At 38.9% G+C, this 18061-nt stretch overlaps 1 protein-coding gene across 1 annotated transcript in view; it reads left to right on the forward strand.

Moving 5' to 3' along the window:
- Nucleotides 1–16540, forward strand: part of SCP2 (sterol carrier protein 2) — a 144252-nt gene extending 127712 nt beyond the window's left edge. The window contains exons 13-15 of the mRNA XM_011973780.1: nt 3859–3988; nt 12804–12883; nt 15531–16540. Of these exons, the coding sequence (XP_011829170.1) occupies nt 3859–3988; nt 12804–12883; nt 15531–15626 (306 nt within the window). The 3' untranslated portion in view covers nt 15627–16540. The remainder of the gene's footprint in view (nt 1–3858; nt 3989–12803; nt 12884–15530) is intronic.
- Nucleotides 16541–18061: the final 1521 nt, after the last annotated feature.

The raw sequence follows: 18061 nt of genomic DNA on the forward strand, positions 1-18061 counted from the left end.
AAAAAAAAAAAAAAAAAATTAATATTATGATACCAAAAGGAAGAATTTTGTGTGTAAATTATTGCAGATATGTAAGACCGAAATGAAGATAGGAAATAAAAGCTATTAGAAATTAAAGAGAACTCAACAGGTAGCCAGTTCCAAAATAAACATTAGAAGATTAGTATATTTTCTATATATTTGCAATAACCTAGCCATAAAATGTAATGCAAAGATGTGTTATTAACAAAAACAATATAAAATACCTAAGAATAAACTTATCAAGAAATGTACAGAGAAGTCTATGTTGGGAAAAAAAAAAGACAACATTTTCCCAAAGGACATTAAAGAAAAGGTGAAGGTTTACTATATTCATGGATGGGAAGACTTAATATTGTAAAGATATTACCTCTCCCCTAAACAGATCTGTATATTTTATGTAACCCCATCCAACTCCAACAACATTTTGTGAGAAGAACTAAGTGATTGTAAAGTACATATAAAGGAAAATGTGTCCAAAAAAAAATCCAAAATAACCAAGAATATTTGGAAGAGAGGAATTATAATTGAGATTTGCTGTGTCAAAGAGTAAAGTGTATTATAAAGCTACAATAGTAGCACAGAAATAGCAGCTAGATCATATAATAAAACATCATCAACAAAATGCTAACATTCATTGAGTATGCTGTGTGTTGTGGGTATTTACATAATTCTCATACATGTCTGTAAGGGTAGTTACTGTTTTATTCCCATTTAACAGATAAGAAAACTGAGATTCATACAAAAATACAAAAAATTAGCTGGGCATGGTGGCAGGCGCCTGTAGTCCCAGCTACTCGGGAGGCTGAGGCAGGAGAATGGCGTGAACCCAGGAGGCGGAGCTTGCAGTGAGCCAATATCACACCACTGCACTCCAGCCTGGGCAACACAGCGAGACTCCATCTCAAAAAAAAGCAAACTGAGATTCAGAAAGGTTTAATAACTTGGCTAACTTGTTGATAACAATCAACAGGGTATTGGTTAAATAAAATATGGTATACTTTTACAATTAAAGACTATATGTGACCATTTAAAGTTATGTAGAATATTAGTGACGCAGTAATTAGGATAATTATATTAAACAAAAAAGTAGATTATAAAACAATATGATCCCATTTAAGATATATATATATAAAGGTTTATATATGACATATGTATACTATGTTTTATTTAATCGGTGCCCTGTTAATTGTTATTCAGGCTTATGCTAACTTCTGGCTTTTATCACAGTGCTATGAATAACATTCTCATATCTAAATATTTTTACAGAGCCTCATTTATTTAAGGGTAAATACCTAGAATTAAACTTTGCTAATGAAGAACACCAAATCTAGGTATCAAAATAGGTTTGAATTCTTGCTCTTCCTTGTACTTCTACAAACCTAGCCAAGTTATTAGACCTTCCTGAATATATATATATATATAATATATATATAGCATATGTATCATACATAAATCTTATATATATATCTTAAGTGGGATCATATTGTTTTGTAATCTACTTTTTCTGTTTAATATAATTAAACAGATCCCATTTAAGAGACACATATATATAATCTTTTCTGTTTGATATAATTAGATCCCATGTAAGATACATATATATATAATCTTCTCTGTTTAATATAAACAGATTCCATTTAAAAGATATATATCTTAAATGAGATCATATTTTGTAATCTACTTATTCTGTTTACAGAAAGATTCTTGTTTTTGGTACAAAACTCATTTTTTTCCTCTGCATATATATGTATCAAAAATGATTTTCTTTGAGTGATAAAATTATGAATGATTTTGGCCGGGTGCTGTAGCTCACGCCTGTAATCCTAGCACTTTGGGAGGCTGAGGCAGGTGGATCACTTGAGGTCAGGAGTTCGAGACCATCTGGCCAACGTAGTGTAACCCTGTCTCTACTAAAAATACGAGAAATTAGCTGGGCATAGTGGCGCGTGCTGTAGTCCCAGCTACACGGGAGGCTGAGGCAAGAGAATCGCTCGAACCCAGGAGGCAGAGGTTGCAGTGAGGCAAGATCGCGCTACTGCACTCCAGCCTGGGTGACAGGGCAAGACTGTCTAAAAAATAATAATATAATAAATTACAAATGATTTGTATTTTCTTCTTGTTTGTTGATATTTTCTGATTTTTCCACAGTGAAATAAATGTTCCTTCTCTAAAAATTTTTTTTCAATAAAATTATTATGTTGCTCTTGTTTTTTTTAAACAAGATATGTGAGGTTGTTGTCATTCTTTCATTATTCACCCTGCCAGCTGGCTTAGCTGCTCCTCTGTGCTCCTGCAGTCCCGTGTTTCCCTTGATCCCAGTGTATTGTCGTAGTGATTATAGCGTATTGTTATTACTTACTTTTCTGACTCCTATTTCTATATACTTGGTGCCTGTAACAATATTTGGCTCAATAAATGCTTCAGGAAGGAAAGACTGGGAATGAAAGGAAAAAAAAGAGGAAGTGAGGGAGAAGGGAAACCCCCTTGCAGAGATATAGGTCTAAGGTTTTTTTTTCTGTATTTAGGCAGCTTCTTTCCCCAATATCCAAAAGCAAGTGGTGGATGGTATATTACTCATATAATTCTTTATACTGATAGAGAAAATGAGTTGAACAACAAGAACAAAAAAGGCCTTGATTTCAGAACCACTTGTCTTTAAGTCCTGATTGCGAGGAACCAAAAATATATGTAAGGCTAGCTGTGGTAGCTAACCCCTGTATCCCAGCACTTTGAGAGACTGAGGCAGGAAGATTGTTTGAGCCCAGGAGTTTGAGACCAGCCTGGGCAGCATACGGAGATTCTGTCTCTATACACATACACACACATACACACACACACACACAGAGATCCAGATCCTGTCTCTACACACACACATAAACACACACACACACATTCAATTAACCAGTTGTGGTGGCACATGCTTGTAGTCCCAACTACTTGGGGGAGGCTGAAGTATAAGGATTGCCTGAGCGCTGGAGATTTACCCTGCAGTGAGCCCTGATTGTGCCACTGCCCTCCAGCCTGGGTGACAGAGTGAGACCTTGTCTCAAAAAAAAAAAGAAAATAAAACAATATATATATAAAATTTATATGTGTTTATATAGATACCATTTATATGCTTATATATATGTCATTTATATGTATGTGTATACACACACACACACACAGAGAAGGGAAGGTGGGGATCTTTACATTTAGAAATGCAGAGTGAATCTTTCCCAAATTATTGGAACATATGAGGGCTATTTTGGCAGAAAATGCTGCCCTGTCCCTCCTTCCCTTTTAGATACCAGTTGTATCTAAAAAGGCCTTTTTGGTTTTTTTTGAGACAAGGTTTTGCTTTGTTGCCCAGGCTGGAGTGCAGTGACATGATCATAGCTCACCATAACCTCAAACTCCTGGGCTCAAGTGATACTCCCATTTCAGCCTCCTGAGTAAGTGGGACCACAGGCATGCACCACTATGCTTAGTTAATTTTTTTATTTTTAGTGGAGACCAGATCTCACTATGCTGCCCAGGCTGGCCTTCAATTCTTGGGCTCAAGTGATCCCCCTACCTCTGCCTCCCAAAGTGCTGGGATTACAGGAATGATCACCATGGCTGGTTTTACAGCTAGCCTTGCATATATTCCACATTTATTTTTAATAAAAGACTTGGCAGATGTGGGAGTTGTTGCCTGCTTGCCTTTCAGACTTTTCTGGGTAAAAGATCATAAAGGACCTTGGGGACTGCTCCCTGGCCCAGATACTCATATCATGTATCTATTTAAACACGAGTTTGCTTTAGGAGAAAGCCAGAGAAATGGACTTAATGTAACCCCAGTGTTATTTTTCTTTCCAGGAAGGGGAACAGTTTGTGAAGAAAATTGGTGGTATTTTTGCCTTCAAGGTGAAAGATGGCCCTGGGGGTAAAGAGGCCACCTGGGTGGTGGATGTGAAGAATGGCAAAGGATCAGTACTTCCTAACTCAGGTTAGTTTGGGAATGACTTCATTTCTAGGAGCACTGACAAGTTTACAAAGGCTGTCAGCTGGGAAAGTGGGGGTCTGCTCTACTGTTCCCCTAAAGGACTGGCTTTTAATGTTAAAGAACCAGTGAATTCCAGGGAACAGGAAGAGGTCAAAGCCACCTGCTCCCAAGGATTTGCAGGCCCCATCACAGAGTTGCCAATCTTAGGCTTTGGAATTAGGCAAACTTGGGTTGGAGTCCCGTCCATGCCATTCACATATTCTGACCTTGAACAAGTTATTTAACTTTTCTGAGACTCGGTTTTCTCTTCTGTAAATGGGCTTAATAAATGGCCCCTTTTCATAGGATTAGTATGAAGATTAAGAGGATTCTCTCTTAATTAACCTGTAAAGCACATGGTCCAATGCATGGCTAGTGGCCTTGGAAGACCTGTCTATAGTCACTATCGCCAGTTATCCTCATCCAAATCTTTCTTGAACTCACTCTAGTCAGCTTTTGTCCTCATCACTATCCCCGGACTGTTCCTGTCAAGGTCACCAGTGACTACCACATTGCTAAATTCAGTGGTTAATTCCCAGCCCTCATGATATTACACTTACACGTTTTCCTTGCCTACTGGCTGTTCCTCCTTGGCCTCTCTTGATGGTTTCTTTTTGTCTCCAAATTTCTAAGCATTGGAGTGTTCCAAGGCTCAGTTCTATTTGCCTTAATTCCTTGGGGATCTTATCTAGTCCCATGCTTTGAAACAGTTTCTACACTAATGACTGTCTTTAGCGTGGACCCAACCACTGAACTACAAGGTGTATATCCAACTGCTTAACTGACAAGTTTACTTGGACACCTAATAGGTATCGCAGAGCTAACATGTGAAACTGAACTCCTCATCTTTCTTCTTCTCCCCTGTAAGTGTGTACTCCTCTTGCTATTATCCCATTCTTGGTAAATTGCTCCTGTGTCCTACTGGTTCCTTGGTCTAAAAACCTTGAAATCATCTCTGGCCACTTTTTTTCTCTTACACTCCACAGTTTAACCCATCAGCACATCTTGTCCTCCTCTATAGCCACCACCACCCTGGTCTAAGCCAGCCTCATTGTTTTATCTGGTCTCCCCACTTCTATTCTTGCCCACTACTCTGCACACCTGCCAGAGTGATCATTTAAAAACTTGCCGAATTGTTACCTTCCTCTGCTCAAAAGCATCCAATAGCTTTGTCTCACTGCAGGTAAAAGCAAAGTTCTTAAAATTGTACTGTATGATCTGGCCCCAGTTTTCATTGTCTTACTATGTATGTCCTTGCTCACTTGGCTCCAGTAACATTGACTTTTTTGCTGTTGCATGAATGTGGGATTCTCTTGGTTGGGGACTTTTCTACTCTCTGTTCCCTGTCCAGAATTACCTTCTCCCAGGTATCCTTGTGGCCTATTCCCTCCTTTCCTTTGGATCTTTGCTCAAATTTCACCTTCTCAGTGAGCCCCTCCCTAACCACCCTTTTTAAAATCTTACCCCCACAGTGAAACCCCATCTCTACTAAAAATACAAAAAAATTAGCTGGGTGTAGTGGCGAGTGCCTGTAGTTCCAGCTACTTAGGAGGCTGAGGCAGGAGAACGGCGTGAACCTGGGAGGCGGAGCTTGTAGTGAGCCAAGATCACGCCACTACACTCCAGTCTGGGCGACAGAGCAAGACTACATCTAAAAATATATATATATATATCTCACCCCCATTACCATTCCCTATTGCCCTTTTCTGCCTTATTTTTCTCCATAGCACTTATTACTATCTGATATACCATGTAATATTTTACTTACTTTCTTTTTGTCCATCTCTCTCACTTGAATTGTAAGTTCCTTGAAGACAGAGCTTTTTGTCTGAGGTATACTGCTGCATTCCCAGTGCTTAGAATGTACCTGACACATGGTAGGCGTTCAAAAATGAGTAATTTAAAAATGGACAACAGAATGAATGAATGGTTCCGAGTAAGCATTCAGTAAGTGGTAGCTGTACTGTACTGTTACGCTTCTCTTGTTGGAGAGAGCCTAGGGTAATTTAGAAACACTATGGATTGAGACCAGCTTTTTGGAGGGCTTAAAATGCCGTGATAGGGGCTGGGCAAGGTGGCTCACACCTGTAATCCCAGCACTTTGGGAGGCCGAGGCAGGCGGATCACAAGGTCAGGAGTTCGGGACCAGCCTGGCCAACATGGTGAAACCCCATCTGTACTAAAAATACAAAAAATTAGCTGGGCGTAGTGGTGCATGCCAGTAATCCCAGCTACTTGGGAGGCTGAGGCAGGAGAATTGCTTGAACCCAGGAGGCGAAAGTTGCAGTGAGCCGAGATGGCACCACTGCACTCCAGCCTGGGCAACAGAGCAAGACTCTGTCTTGAGAAAAAAAAAAAAAAAATGCCATGATAGGAACTTTGAAAGTCATTTGGTATATAACCAGTATACCAAAGCTTTTTAATATGCATTAGAGCTTCCTAAATAGAAAAGTGAAGTCAGAGCTGTGTTTTAGAGGATGAAACTGGTACATTAGACCTGATGAATTGAAAGGGGTAAGATCAGAAGCAGAGAGAGCCATCAGGAGGATAGACGTTGCCACTGTCTAAGTGAGCGGAGAGGATGGCCGGCCTTTGTGCAGGCAGTGGGAAAAGTGAATGTTGTGAGAGTAGATGCCAGAGATACTAGAGGTGAAGGTAATGGGACCTGGGAATTGTATGGAAGAAGCATGTCTGTCAAAAATGGTGAAATTTTATTACTGACACATTTTTGAGGGAGGTCCTTTTGGAAAGGACGACATCAGGAGCACAGGTGGAAGCAAGGTTACCTCTAGTGAAAAGGGATGGATGGAAACTTCTTTCTCTGAAAGGGCAGGTAAATATTCAGGGGCATTTTGAGAGGAGAGGAAGTCGGCAAGCTCCTGGAATAGAGTATAGAGCTTGGAGTGTGGAGAAAAAGTGAAGAGTACTGTTAATGTCCATGGTTGAATAAGGGATTGATGAGAGATGAATGAAAGAAAAATTGAGCAGTAGTTAGGGCATCTGTCTAGTGTGGGCAGCATGACTTTGTTGTGGAAGGTTCCTGAATTATACAGAGTCCCTTTTTTTCCTTCCAAAATGAATGGGCAAAAAAATGATCATAACTACATTCTATGAGCCGCCACTCTAAGGTGGTGTACAAAGAAAAGCTAAAGGCTTTATCTGGATTCCAGCTTTTAGAAATAGAAAGAACTTCAGGAATTATATTAGTGATTTTTTTTTTAATGACTGAAGGTTAATGTTACTTTTGTATTTAGATATGCCCATACTGATATTAAGGTTGTTTTAAAAAAATTTCTCCTTCTCCTCCTATTTTGTTGTTGTTGATTGATAGGGTTGGTTTGTTATCAGAGATCATATGCTGATGGAAAGCTGTTGAATGATTTTGGAAAAGCTGTGTTCACTCCAGAAAGGTTCTTGCCATGTTCTTCCCACATTAGGTGCTGTACCCCAGACCCCAAGGGATCTTACCCTGGGGCAGGATAATTTCTGCTGAAACTGACACTTGTTGGCAGCCAAGAGTGGTGCTGAAATACAGACTTACCAAGAAAAGCCATCACTGGAAATTGCCAGCTCCTTTTACATCAACCAACAAATGGCTATTTGTTAGAGATTAGCTACATTAAAGCATTAATAACCTGTCCTAGTTTGAACCGGCATCTTAAGGAGAATTGCTAGTTCATTTGGCATATACATAATGTTAGGGGGTTTGTTTATTGTTAACAAAGTAAGATTTACTTAAATGTATTTTGTAAGAGCTTGGTAATGATTATTGAGATGAATATATTACGGATTTTTAGATTTTGTGCATTTTCCATCATCTGTTTTTGCTGCCTGGGTACCTTTTAGTATCTTCTCCATGAGTTCTGCCTTTGCCTCATCTCCTTTGAAACAACTCGTATAGCATATATCCAGGAAGCCAACTTTGATTAATCTAACATAAGATATTATTCCTTCATTCTTTTATTCTGCCCCTTCAGCACCTTGAGTTCTCAACTTTCTCCCTTTATGGGCAGCATGATACAGAAAGCTTCAGGGTCTCCTAACCCCAAGGTACACTAGAAAGAGCATAGCCTTTTAGAAACACCCAAAACTGGGTTCAGATCTAGGCTCTGTCACTTAGAGGGTATATACTTTCCCTGAGTCTAGTGGTCTTATCTAGAATATGATGAGAATAGTTTGTATCCATAGAACTGTTGTGGGGATTAAATGAGATAAGGAAAATAGAGCACCTAGTAAGTGCTCAGTAAATCATTGTTTCCTCCCCAACCATATGTTAAACATTAATTGTGCTTAGACATATAGGTTTGTCTAAGGCTCCCAAAAGGACTTTGAAAACTTGGAAACCATCTGGGATTCATCAAATGCTGATAAATCAGTGAAGGCACAGTTAAAACTGAGCTGTTGAATGTTTACATACTTCCTACAACAAAAGGAAGCAATAGAGCATAGGAATTGGGAGTATGAGCTTTGGCAACAGGAATCTGCATTCAGATGTAGCTCAGCTACTTACTAGCTATGTGTTCTTAAGCAAGTTATTTGGTCCCTCTGACCCTTATAGGATTGTTATAAAGATCAGATGAGACCAGGTATGTTGAAGTGTTCAGCATAGTGAGAGCTCAATAAATGCTGATATTACAGCAGTAGCAGTAGCAGATTTTACTTCCTGAAGCCCCCTTTCAATGACCAAGAGTCCTTTCTTGGACTGTTAGGACCAGGTCCAACGATCTCAGTTTGTTTTTTACCTCGTGCTCTTTGATGTTATATATCTGCAAGAGAACTGGATTTTCTAGGCTGTAAATTTGTTTATTTTTTAAGGATTTAGACCTTTTTTCCAGTATTAAGAGAAAATTTTGTTAGCAGCTAAGTTAGGATAACCATTGAATCTCAGTCTTTTTAGGGGCAATCCCTGAGTTGTAAGACATATAATAAAAACTTTCTATCTTGTTTCAGTTATTTAATAACAGAGGCATACTATGGTTTAACAGTTTATTCTATTTCTTTTTTTTTTGAGATGGAGTCTCACTCTTGTTACCCAGGTTGGAGTGCAATGGTGCGATCTCAGCTCACTGCAACCTCCGCTCCTGGGTTCAAGAGATTCTCCTGCCTCAGCCTCCCGAGTAGCTGGGATTACAGGCACCCGCCACCATGCTCGGCTAATTTGTGTATTTTTAGTAGAGGTAGAGTTTCACCATGTTGGCCAGGCTAGTCTTGAACTCCTGACCTCAGGTGATCTGCCCACCTCAGCCTCCCAAAATGCTGGGATTACAGGTGTGAGCCACTGTGCCCGGCTTCTAGTCCATCTCTTTTATTAAGGTACAGGTTATCTGATTAGCTATTATGCCATAATTTGATCATCTTTTGAAATTCACATAATCTATTAATTTATTCAACAAATGTTTATTGATTTCCTGTGTGTCAAGTACTCTTCAAGGGCCTGTGGATATAGCAGTGATTAACACTGACAAGGGCTCTGCCCCTTGAAGTTTTCATTCTGTTGGACAAATACAGACAGAAAACATATACACATGTAAGTAGAGTAGTTTCAGATCAGTGCCCTGTGAATAAAATGTGACTTCATTTCAGGGAGAGGCCAGGTTTAATTTGAGCTAATTCTTAATGAGAGGAGGAGCCTACTGTTAGAATCCTATTGTTACATTAATTGATTGCCTAAAACGTTGACTGCTGAAAATGTTGATTTCTTGGTGAATTTTTCCTTTTGCACTTGAAACCTCTCATTTGGACAAGGTAGACACGGCTGATTTAACAATGAGGTATTAGTCTTTGTTGTCCAGTCTTTTTTCCACTATTTCACTTTGATAATAAAATTAATATTTTAAAAGCTTTGTATTATTAAAATTGCATACACTTGATGTAAAAAAAATTAGAAAAGATAGACAAATAAAATGAAGAACTACCCTGCCAAAATTCCACTGTCCAGGTTAGGAGTTGGCAAATTATGCCCTGCAGACCTAGCCTACCACCTGTTTTTACGTTTTGTGTTTTATAAAATTTTTATTGAAGTCTAGCCTGTAGTAAGGGCATAATTCCAGAGTGTACCACATGATGAATGTTGACAAATGAATACACCTCCAAGATTAAGACACAGAATGTTGCCAGCACTCCAGAAGCCTCCCTCCTGCCCGCCTGCTCTCACTATTCACTCCCAAAAGGAACCATTATTTCGAATCCTATCACCATAGCTTGATTTTATTTATAGACCAATAACATTTACTCTTTTTTAGGTCTGGCTTTTTTTATTCAACAGCATAAGATTCATTCATATGGTTGCATGTGGCACTAGTTTGTGTTTACTATGCAAATACCCCAGAATTCATTCCTAGTGCATTTGATGTATCTTTGCATTGTTTCAAGTTGGGGGCCTGATGAATAATGTTGTTATGAATATTCTTATACATGTCTTCTAGTGGACATTTCCGTTGTACTTATTTCCACTGGACATGTACCCAGGGCTAGGTGATAAAGTACAGGATAGCCAAACAGGTTTTTCATGTGGATGTACTATTTTACATTTCCTTCCACATTATATGAGAGTTTTAGTTCCTCTGCATTTTTGACGGTACTTGGTACTTGCCAGGTTTTTTTTTAATCAGGCTAATCGATGTACAATTGACAATAAACAATAAAATCAACCCTTTTCAGATGTATAATTCTGTGAATTTAGACAAATGCATACAGTTGTGTAACTATCACCAGAAATCAAGATATAGACAGACTGTTTCCATTACCCCCGAAAGTGTCCTCATGTCCCTCTATAGTCAGCCCCCTCAGGCCCTTTCAGCCACTAGTTTGATTTCTCTCCCTGTAGTTTTGCTTTCCCTAGGAAGTCATACCCATGAAATCATATAGTATGTAGCTTTTTGAGCCTCCTTCTGTCACTGAAATTTATTCATGTTGTTGCATGGATCATCAAGTGTTTTGTTCTTTTTTGCTGCTGAATGGTTACCCGTTCACCAGTTGATGCACATTTGGGTTTTTTCCAGCTTTTGGCAGTTATGAATAAAGCCACTATAAGCATTCACATGCAGGTTTTTGTGTGGACATAAGTTTTCATTTTTCTTTGGTGACTACCTAGGAATAGGATTGCTAGTTCATGTAGTATGTGTATGTTTAGCTTTATGTGAAACTTCCAGACTGTTTCTGAAAATGGCTGTATCATTTTACAGTCTTTCTGATATTATGTTGACCTTTCATTTGTTTCACTTCCTCACTAATGCTGGATATTGCCTTTTTTTTTTCTTTTTTAAATTTCAGCCATTTGTTCTAGTAGGTATGTGGCACTCATCATGATTTTAATGTGAATTTTCTGATGGTTAAGGAAGTGAAGCACTGTTTCATGTGTTTCTTGGCCATTTGGAGATCTTTTATATAATGCCTATATGTGTCGTTTGCCCATTTTTATTTTGGATCGTCTAACCTTTTCTAGTTGAGCAGTAGGAGAGTAGGAGTTTTTTGGTTTTTTTTTTTCCCATAATCCACTGTACCTTCGACAGGAGTTCTTCATATAGTCTGGATACAAGTTCTTTGTCAGAGATATATGAGTTGCAAGTATCTTCTCCTTCCTCTGACTGCCACCTGTTTAAAATAATTTTATTGGAACACAGCCAACATTTGTTTATATATTATCTATGGCTGCTTTTGCACTAAAGGGCAGAATTGAGTAGTTGTGATAGAGACCTACTGACCTGCAAAGCCTAAAATATTTAGTGTCTGATCCATTACAGAAAGTTTGTTAACCCTCGATCTAGATAACCGTATTCATTTTCTATTATGGTATAACAGATTGCCACAAACTTAGTAGCTTAAAATAATGCACACATTTATTAGCCCACAGTTACCTTGGATAAGTAGGCTGTGGACAGCTTAGCTGGGTCCTCTGCATAGAGTCACACAAGGCTACAGTCAAGGTGTTGGCCAAGGCTGGGCTCTCATCTGGAGGCTTCACTGGGGAAGGATCCATGTCCAAGTTGATTCAGGTTGCTGGCAGAATTCATTTCCCTGTGGCCTTGGGAATGATAGCTTTCCTCTTTTACTGGCTATAGGCCAGAGCTGGTCCTCAGCTCCTAATGGCCAGCTCCCTGCCACATAGCCCTCTCCATAGGAAGTCCATAACATAGCAGTGAAGTCATTCAGAGCCAGCAGGAGAGCAAGAACAAATCTGCTAGCAAGGTGAAATCATTTAATGTAACAAAATCACAAGAGTGACATCTCATTATCTTTGTCATATTCTGTTAGCTAGAAGCAAGTCACAGGTTCTGCTCACACTGGAAGGAAGGGGATGTACACCAGGAGGGTCACCTTAGAGTCTGTCACAGTTACTATTAGTAATATATTGGTGTCTTCAGTTTACAGATGTTTTTCTATATTTATATAGTTGAATTCTGTTTTTAAGCAAAAATGGCATCATACAGTTTATTTTGTAACTGGCATATATAATAATATCACGAATAATGTAACATGAACATTTTTTTATGTCAGTAAATCCAGATCCATGTCATTTCTTATTGTGGTTTATATCATACCTGACTATTTGAATATACCATAATTTATTTAATCAATTCCATCTTGTTAAATATCAGGATTGCTTGTGGTTTGTGTCACATTTTACCAGCCTGCCATAGAAGTATATGTGAGTGCCCATTTCCCCACACTGCCTCAGTGCTGGTTGTAATTCTGTTGCAGTCAGTGGCTTTTGACAAAAATGTATATGTGAAACTGAACACCTCCTTTTCTCCTTCCTTCTCCTGTGTATCTGTTTTAGATAAGAAGGCTGACTGCACAATCACAATGGCTGACTCAGACTTCCTGGCTTTAATGACTGGTAAAATGAATCCTCAGTCGGTAAGTATGATGGAGCTTATATCCTGCTAGTAGGTAGGTTTTCAGCCCTTTCTACTCCATCTCCTGACTCAGACTCTAAAGTGCAAAGTGGTCAGACACACAAAACTCTGCAGCGTTCCCCAAACAAGTGACAGATGTCTGTGGAGCAAGCTATGTGCCAGACACTGTCTTGTGTGCTGGAAGTGCCCAGAAGAATAAGAAATAGTTCCCACGCTCAGGGCATCCACAGATCTGGAAAAGAGTCAGTGCAGCCAGAGATCCAAGGTGCCACACCTGACTTGTGGTCAGGGGAGGATGAAGGCAGGAGCAGCCATATCTCTCTGGGCCATCAGGGAGAGCCCCACAGAGGAAGCAGCTCTTAAGTTTAGTGCCCAGATGGAAAGTAGGAGTGTTCCAGCAGGAGGGAGCGGTGGCATGAACAAAGGCATGACCTTTTACATTCTGTTTATTTGCCCATGTTCTTCTTTTTGCCTGACCTGTCCTTACCTGACAAATGATTTGTCTTTCAAAGTTAGCTCAGATGTTATCTCCAAGGACCTCTTTCCAAGTTGCTGCGGAGCTGTAACCAGTCCCTCTCCTGAGCCACGTACTGGACTGCCAGCTTAGTGCCTGTTGTGTTGTGTTAGTCATAATATGCCTCTCTCTCTTCCCTGTTAGACTGTGTGTGTCTCAAAGCATCAAAGCACATCTTATTTGTCTTTATGTTTCCAGAATTTAGCACAGTCTCTGACATTTTTAGGTATTCTGTAAACACCTGTTGGACTAAATTGCATTTGTCTAGAATGTGTTTATGCCTTGTATAGATTTTCCTAGTCCCCAGATTGTCAAGGGTCCTCTTAGATTCTTCAGCTGCAGTGTTGAATGGACTTGATATAGTGAGCTTTCTGTCAACTTGATATACTGAGCTTTCCATTAAAAAAGAAACTAAGATGTTTCTTTCCAGTGTAACTTAATTTTTTTGTTGTCTCAGAACAACAAAAAAATTGTTTGTTTTAGGTCTTATTCCTGTGCTTCTCTGGTAATTTGCAAGATTGGATAAAACAACTAAATCTCACTCCCACTTGCTTTTTTAAAATGCTTTTTCTAAGTAACCAAGCACATTTTAGTTGATGCCATGGCAAGTGAGATTTGTATCTGTGATGTTTCCGCTGAATACACACCATTGGCACTGACATTTCCACTGAGCTCGCTCCAGAAATCTAGACAGAACAGAGGCCACCAGTATAGGAGCTGGCTGTCATCCTGCTTCCCACCCACTGCACATGCCATGCACAGCTCTGGCAGGCTGTTCAGACTTCACACATCAGCTGCCTTCATTCTCTCAATTTATCTTTGTACTGCCCATTTTGGGGGCAAGGTGTCAGCTTATTTTCCTTCAGCACCTGTTAACACCCAAAGGAATTAAAGATAAAAATAGCAGACCTTTCTATTAATGTGCTAATGGACTTCCCTTATGCTCAGAGGATTTCCAGAGGATTTGACTGGAAATCGTTAAATGCAGTGGAAATTCTAATTTCAGTGTTTGACTCCAGCAGCAAGCATACATGAAGAACACCTAGGGGCCAGACTGAAATCATCTTTATGTATGGACTCTCTAAAGGGTGAAGATTCATGTTTTCTCCATTGTTAGTAAATAAAAAGTGATTTTCTTTGTTAACTTACAAAGGGGAAAGGTGGTGAGTTTCTCCTGTACTACTGGTCCGTATTTTTTAATGATGTTTGTTCAATATATTGTGTTCTGAGTCACCTGACCTTTAAGCCATCAGACAGAAGGCTTTGTGCCATATTTAGTTTGTCCAGACAGAGGAGGGGGAAAAAAAGGAATTAGTCACCCCTACCAGGAGGTACAGATAAAACAGAGCTCCTTACATTCCCATGGATGATATAGAAGAGCTCCTAGCTTCTTAATGTTCTGTTAAAAACCTAAGACTACCAGAAACGTTTTTTAAAATCTAGCCCTTCCTTGTTTTTAATTCAGTTAAAATACTGAGATCATGGCAGGGAAATTATGCTGTGTTCCCAATTTTGCTATTTCTCTTAAGTTTTCCTGGGATTTTGTTACATGGTAAATTTAGCAAACATCATGTGATCTAATCCCAGGCAGTTGTTAAATGGAACAAATTGTGGCTCTGCACTTCAGATTGGTTTGATTCTTCTTATTGAGCCAAAGAGTAACACAAGCACCCCATTCTCAGCAGGCTCTGTGTCCTCTGTAGGGATAAGTCCTTTATCATTGGTGGCATTTCATCCACATGCACGTTGGATTGAACCCCAAGAGTTTCTGTGTTTTTTGTGTATGCTTTTTCTCTCAGCAGCCTGCTAAAAATTTCAGTTAGTATTTCCCACCTACATGGAATGTTTTAAAACAGAATCAGTCTAGTAACCCACTTTGAGGAGGACAGGTAAAAACAGGCTCAATTTCTATGAGAAATTTGGGAAGGCTGCTCCTTTCTGCTGCTCTGCGAAAAGTGTGGCCTTTTCAAATTCTTTTGAAGAATCTGGTTCCAAATCTATTGTAGAAAGCCAAGTTTCATATTTTAGAGAAAGTCATGTGACCTGGATAAATAAATGATCTCAGGGCTAGATAGTATAGAAACATCAGCAATCTTAAAAACACCGAGTAATGAGTTTTCTTTCTTCTTTACAGGCCTTCTTTCAAGGGAAATTGAAAATCACTGGCAACATGGGTCTGGCTATGAAGTTACAGAATCTTCAGCTTCAGCCAGGCAACGCTAAGCTCTAAAGAACTCCCTTTGGCTACTTTGAAAATCAAGATGAGATATATAGATATATATCCATACATTTCATTGTCAGAATTTAGACTGAAACTACACATTGGCAAATAGTGTGGGATAGATTTGTTTTTAAATGGGTGTGACCAATCCTGTTTTTCCTATGCTCTGGGTGAATAGAGCCTGATGGTAGACTACTGCTTTGTGGAATTGCATACAACTGTGCATTACAAAGTTAATATGGTAATTATGGTCTGGGGTAAAATTGAGTTTCAGAATAAAATTAGGAACAGTAAAATCCAAAGAACTATGTAAACAAAAAAGCTTTTGTTTTGCTTACAAAGTATATTTAAGGATTATTCTGCTGAAGATTCAATTTTAAGAGTTTTCCTTGGGAGAACTAAGTAAGAAACACAATGCCAACAGCTGGCCAGTAATTAGTGTTGTGCACTTAATGTCCTTAATCAATTTCTCAATAGTTCTTGAAATTAGTGAGATTAAGAAAAAAGTCTAAAAATTTTGCATGTCATGCTATCAGAAACAGTATTTTCTTCCCAAATCAAAATAAAAGAAATATGATCAGAGCTTGCACACAGGCTTGTTTTTAAAATAAAAATATTTTTAAAACGGGTTTCCTTCTTGAAAAATCAGTGTATTAGTCATAAAACACTATCATTAAGAATAATTGAACAATAAAGTTTGCTTTGAGATGCACAGTTTTCAAATTATAATCTCACTTCAAATATATAAAGTCCTCGGTCCTTTGTTACAATTTCCTTTTTCATGTAAGTTTAATTATCTGCATTTATCTTTTTTCCTAGTTTTTCTAATACTAATGTTATTTCTTACAATTCAGTGAGATATGGGATAAAATAATGCTTTGAGAAGAATGTTTAATAGAAAATTAAAATAGCTGTTTCTGGCCTCTCTTATTTATATTATGTGTGTTCTTCTTGCTCAGGGTTCTCTAGATAATGCAGAATAAAGAGAAACATTGGGGAATTTATAAACTGAATGTTATCTGGACATAATCACTAGTTTTTGACTGGGGAGGCAGTGTGGTATAATAGAGCACTTGACTAGGAGCCAAGAGACTTGCTTCTCTTAGGCAAATAACTGCCTGCCTGGACCCGTTTGCTAAACTGTTAGGAGATTTAAGTAGATGATCCAAAGGTACCTTCTGCTCCGAATCCTGTGAGTTTCCTCAGAGCCCAGTAGAATGGTTTGGGAATTATCCAGGCCCCGCCTTGCTGTTGTTGTCATTACTTCACCCAAAGGTGGGCAGAGGTAGAAAACAAGCTGGTTTCATTTGTTTAGGTGATTGGAGCCCTTGTGTCAGGACTGTGGATCAGGTCTCCTAAGACCATTTAGCTTTGCATGTTCTGTGACCAGCAGAACAGCATTTGGTGGTAGGGCAAGAGGATACGTTAAGCCAATAGAAGTAGATCCCAAGTTCCATAAAATGAATTCAGAACACAGACCTACTTCCTAATCATAGTAGCTTCTTACTCTGAGAAGAAAAAGACTTCAAGAAAAGAGTTTCAACAAAATGTCTGATTTCTCTGTAGTTTGGATTCGCTGCTTCATTCTGTCCTCACTTATCCCACATAACAAGAGATACCTGAAATAGGCTTTAGGATAAACCTCAAAAACAAAAAGGAAAAACAAAAACTGGTTCTCAGGGTAGGAATATGTTCATATAGGATGTAATTTGTGTGCATGATAGAAAAGTACTTAGTGATAAAATAGTTTGGTTTTTTTCCCCTTCTGGTATTATGGTTAGGAGGAAGGAGATTAAGTTTTAATTTGAGTTAAAACTGCCGTTACTAGTTGTGCTGCTTGAAGAGATCAAGTCTCAGTTGCCTGATTGATAAAGTGGAGATACTAATATTGGCCTCCTAGGATTATGAGACGCTAGAGAGATAACACGTAAAGTACCTACAGCAGTTGCTAGTTGAGGGTAGTCATTCAGTACATGTGAGTTCCCTTGCTCTTCTCACCATTAGCAGCACCACTTGCTCCTGGGATATGTGATTCCTGGGATATGTGATAATGATGTTTGTAGTGTTATGTCCCACTTCTGGAGTCTTTCATTTGTTCATTTAACAGGTATTTATTGAGTACCTACCATATATAGAAGGTACAATCTCACCGGAGATACGAGTCAGCTCTTTTTCTCAAGGTGCTTACATGGGGAAGACAGTCAAAGAGACAATTATTATTGACTATGAAGTGCCCAGCAGGAAATGGTTAGGGTGCTGTGATAAGCAGTCATAGTGAGGGACCTTGATAAAGTAGTTAAAAGAGATGTCTTCGAGGAAGTAATTTTTAAGCTGAGATCTGAAGGTTAAGAAGGAGCAAACCATGCAAAGAACATTGCATGAAAGGGTAGAAACAGGCTTGACTTGTTCCAAAAACTGTGAGGGGGCCAGTCTGAATGGAATAG

Source organism: Mandrillus leucophaeus, unplaced genomic scaffold (genome assembly GCF_000951045.1).
Source record: "Mandrillus leucophaeus isolate KB7577 unplaced genomic scaffold, Mleu.le_1.0 Scaffold14, whole genome shotgun sequence".
Lineage (NCBI taxonomy): Eukaryota > Metazoa > Chordata > Mammalia > Primates > Cercopithecidae > Mandrillus > Mandrillus leucophaeus.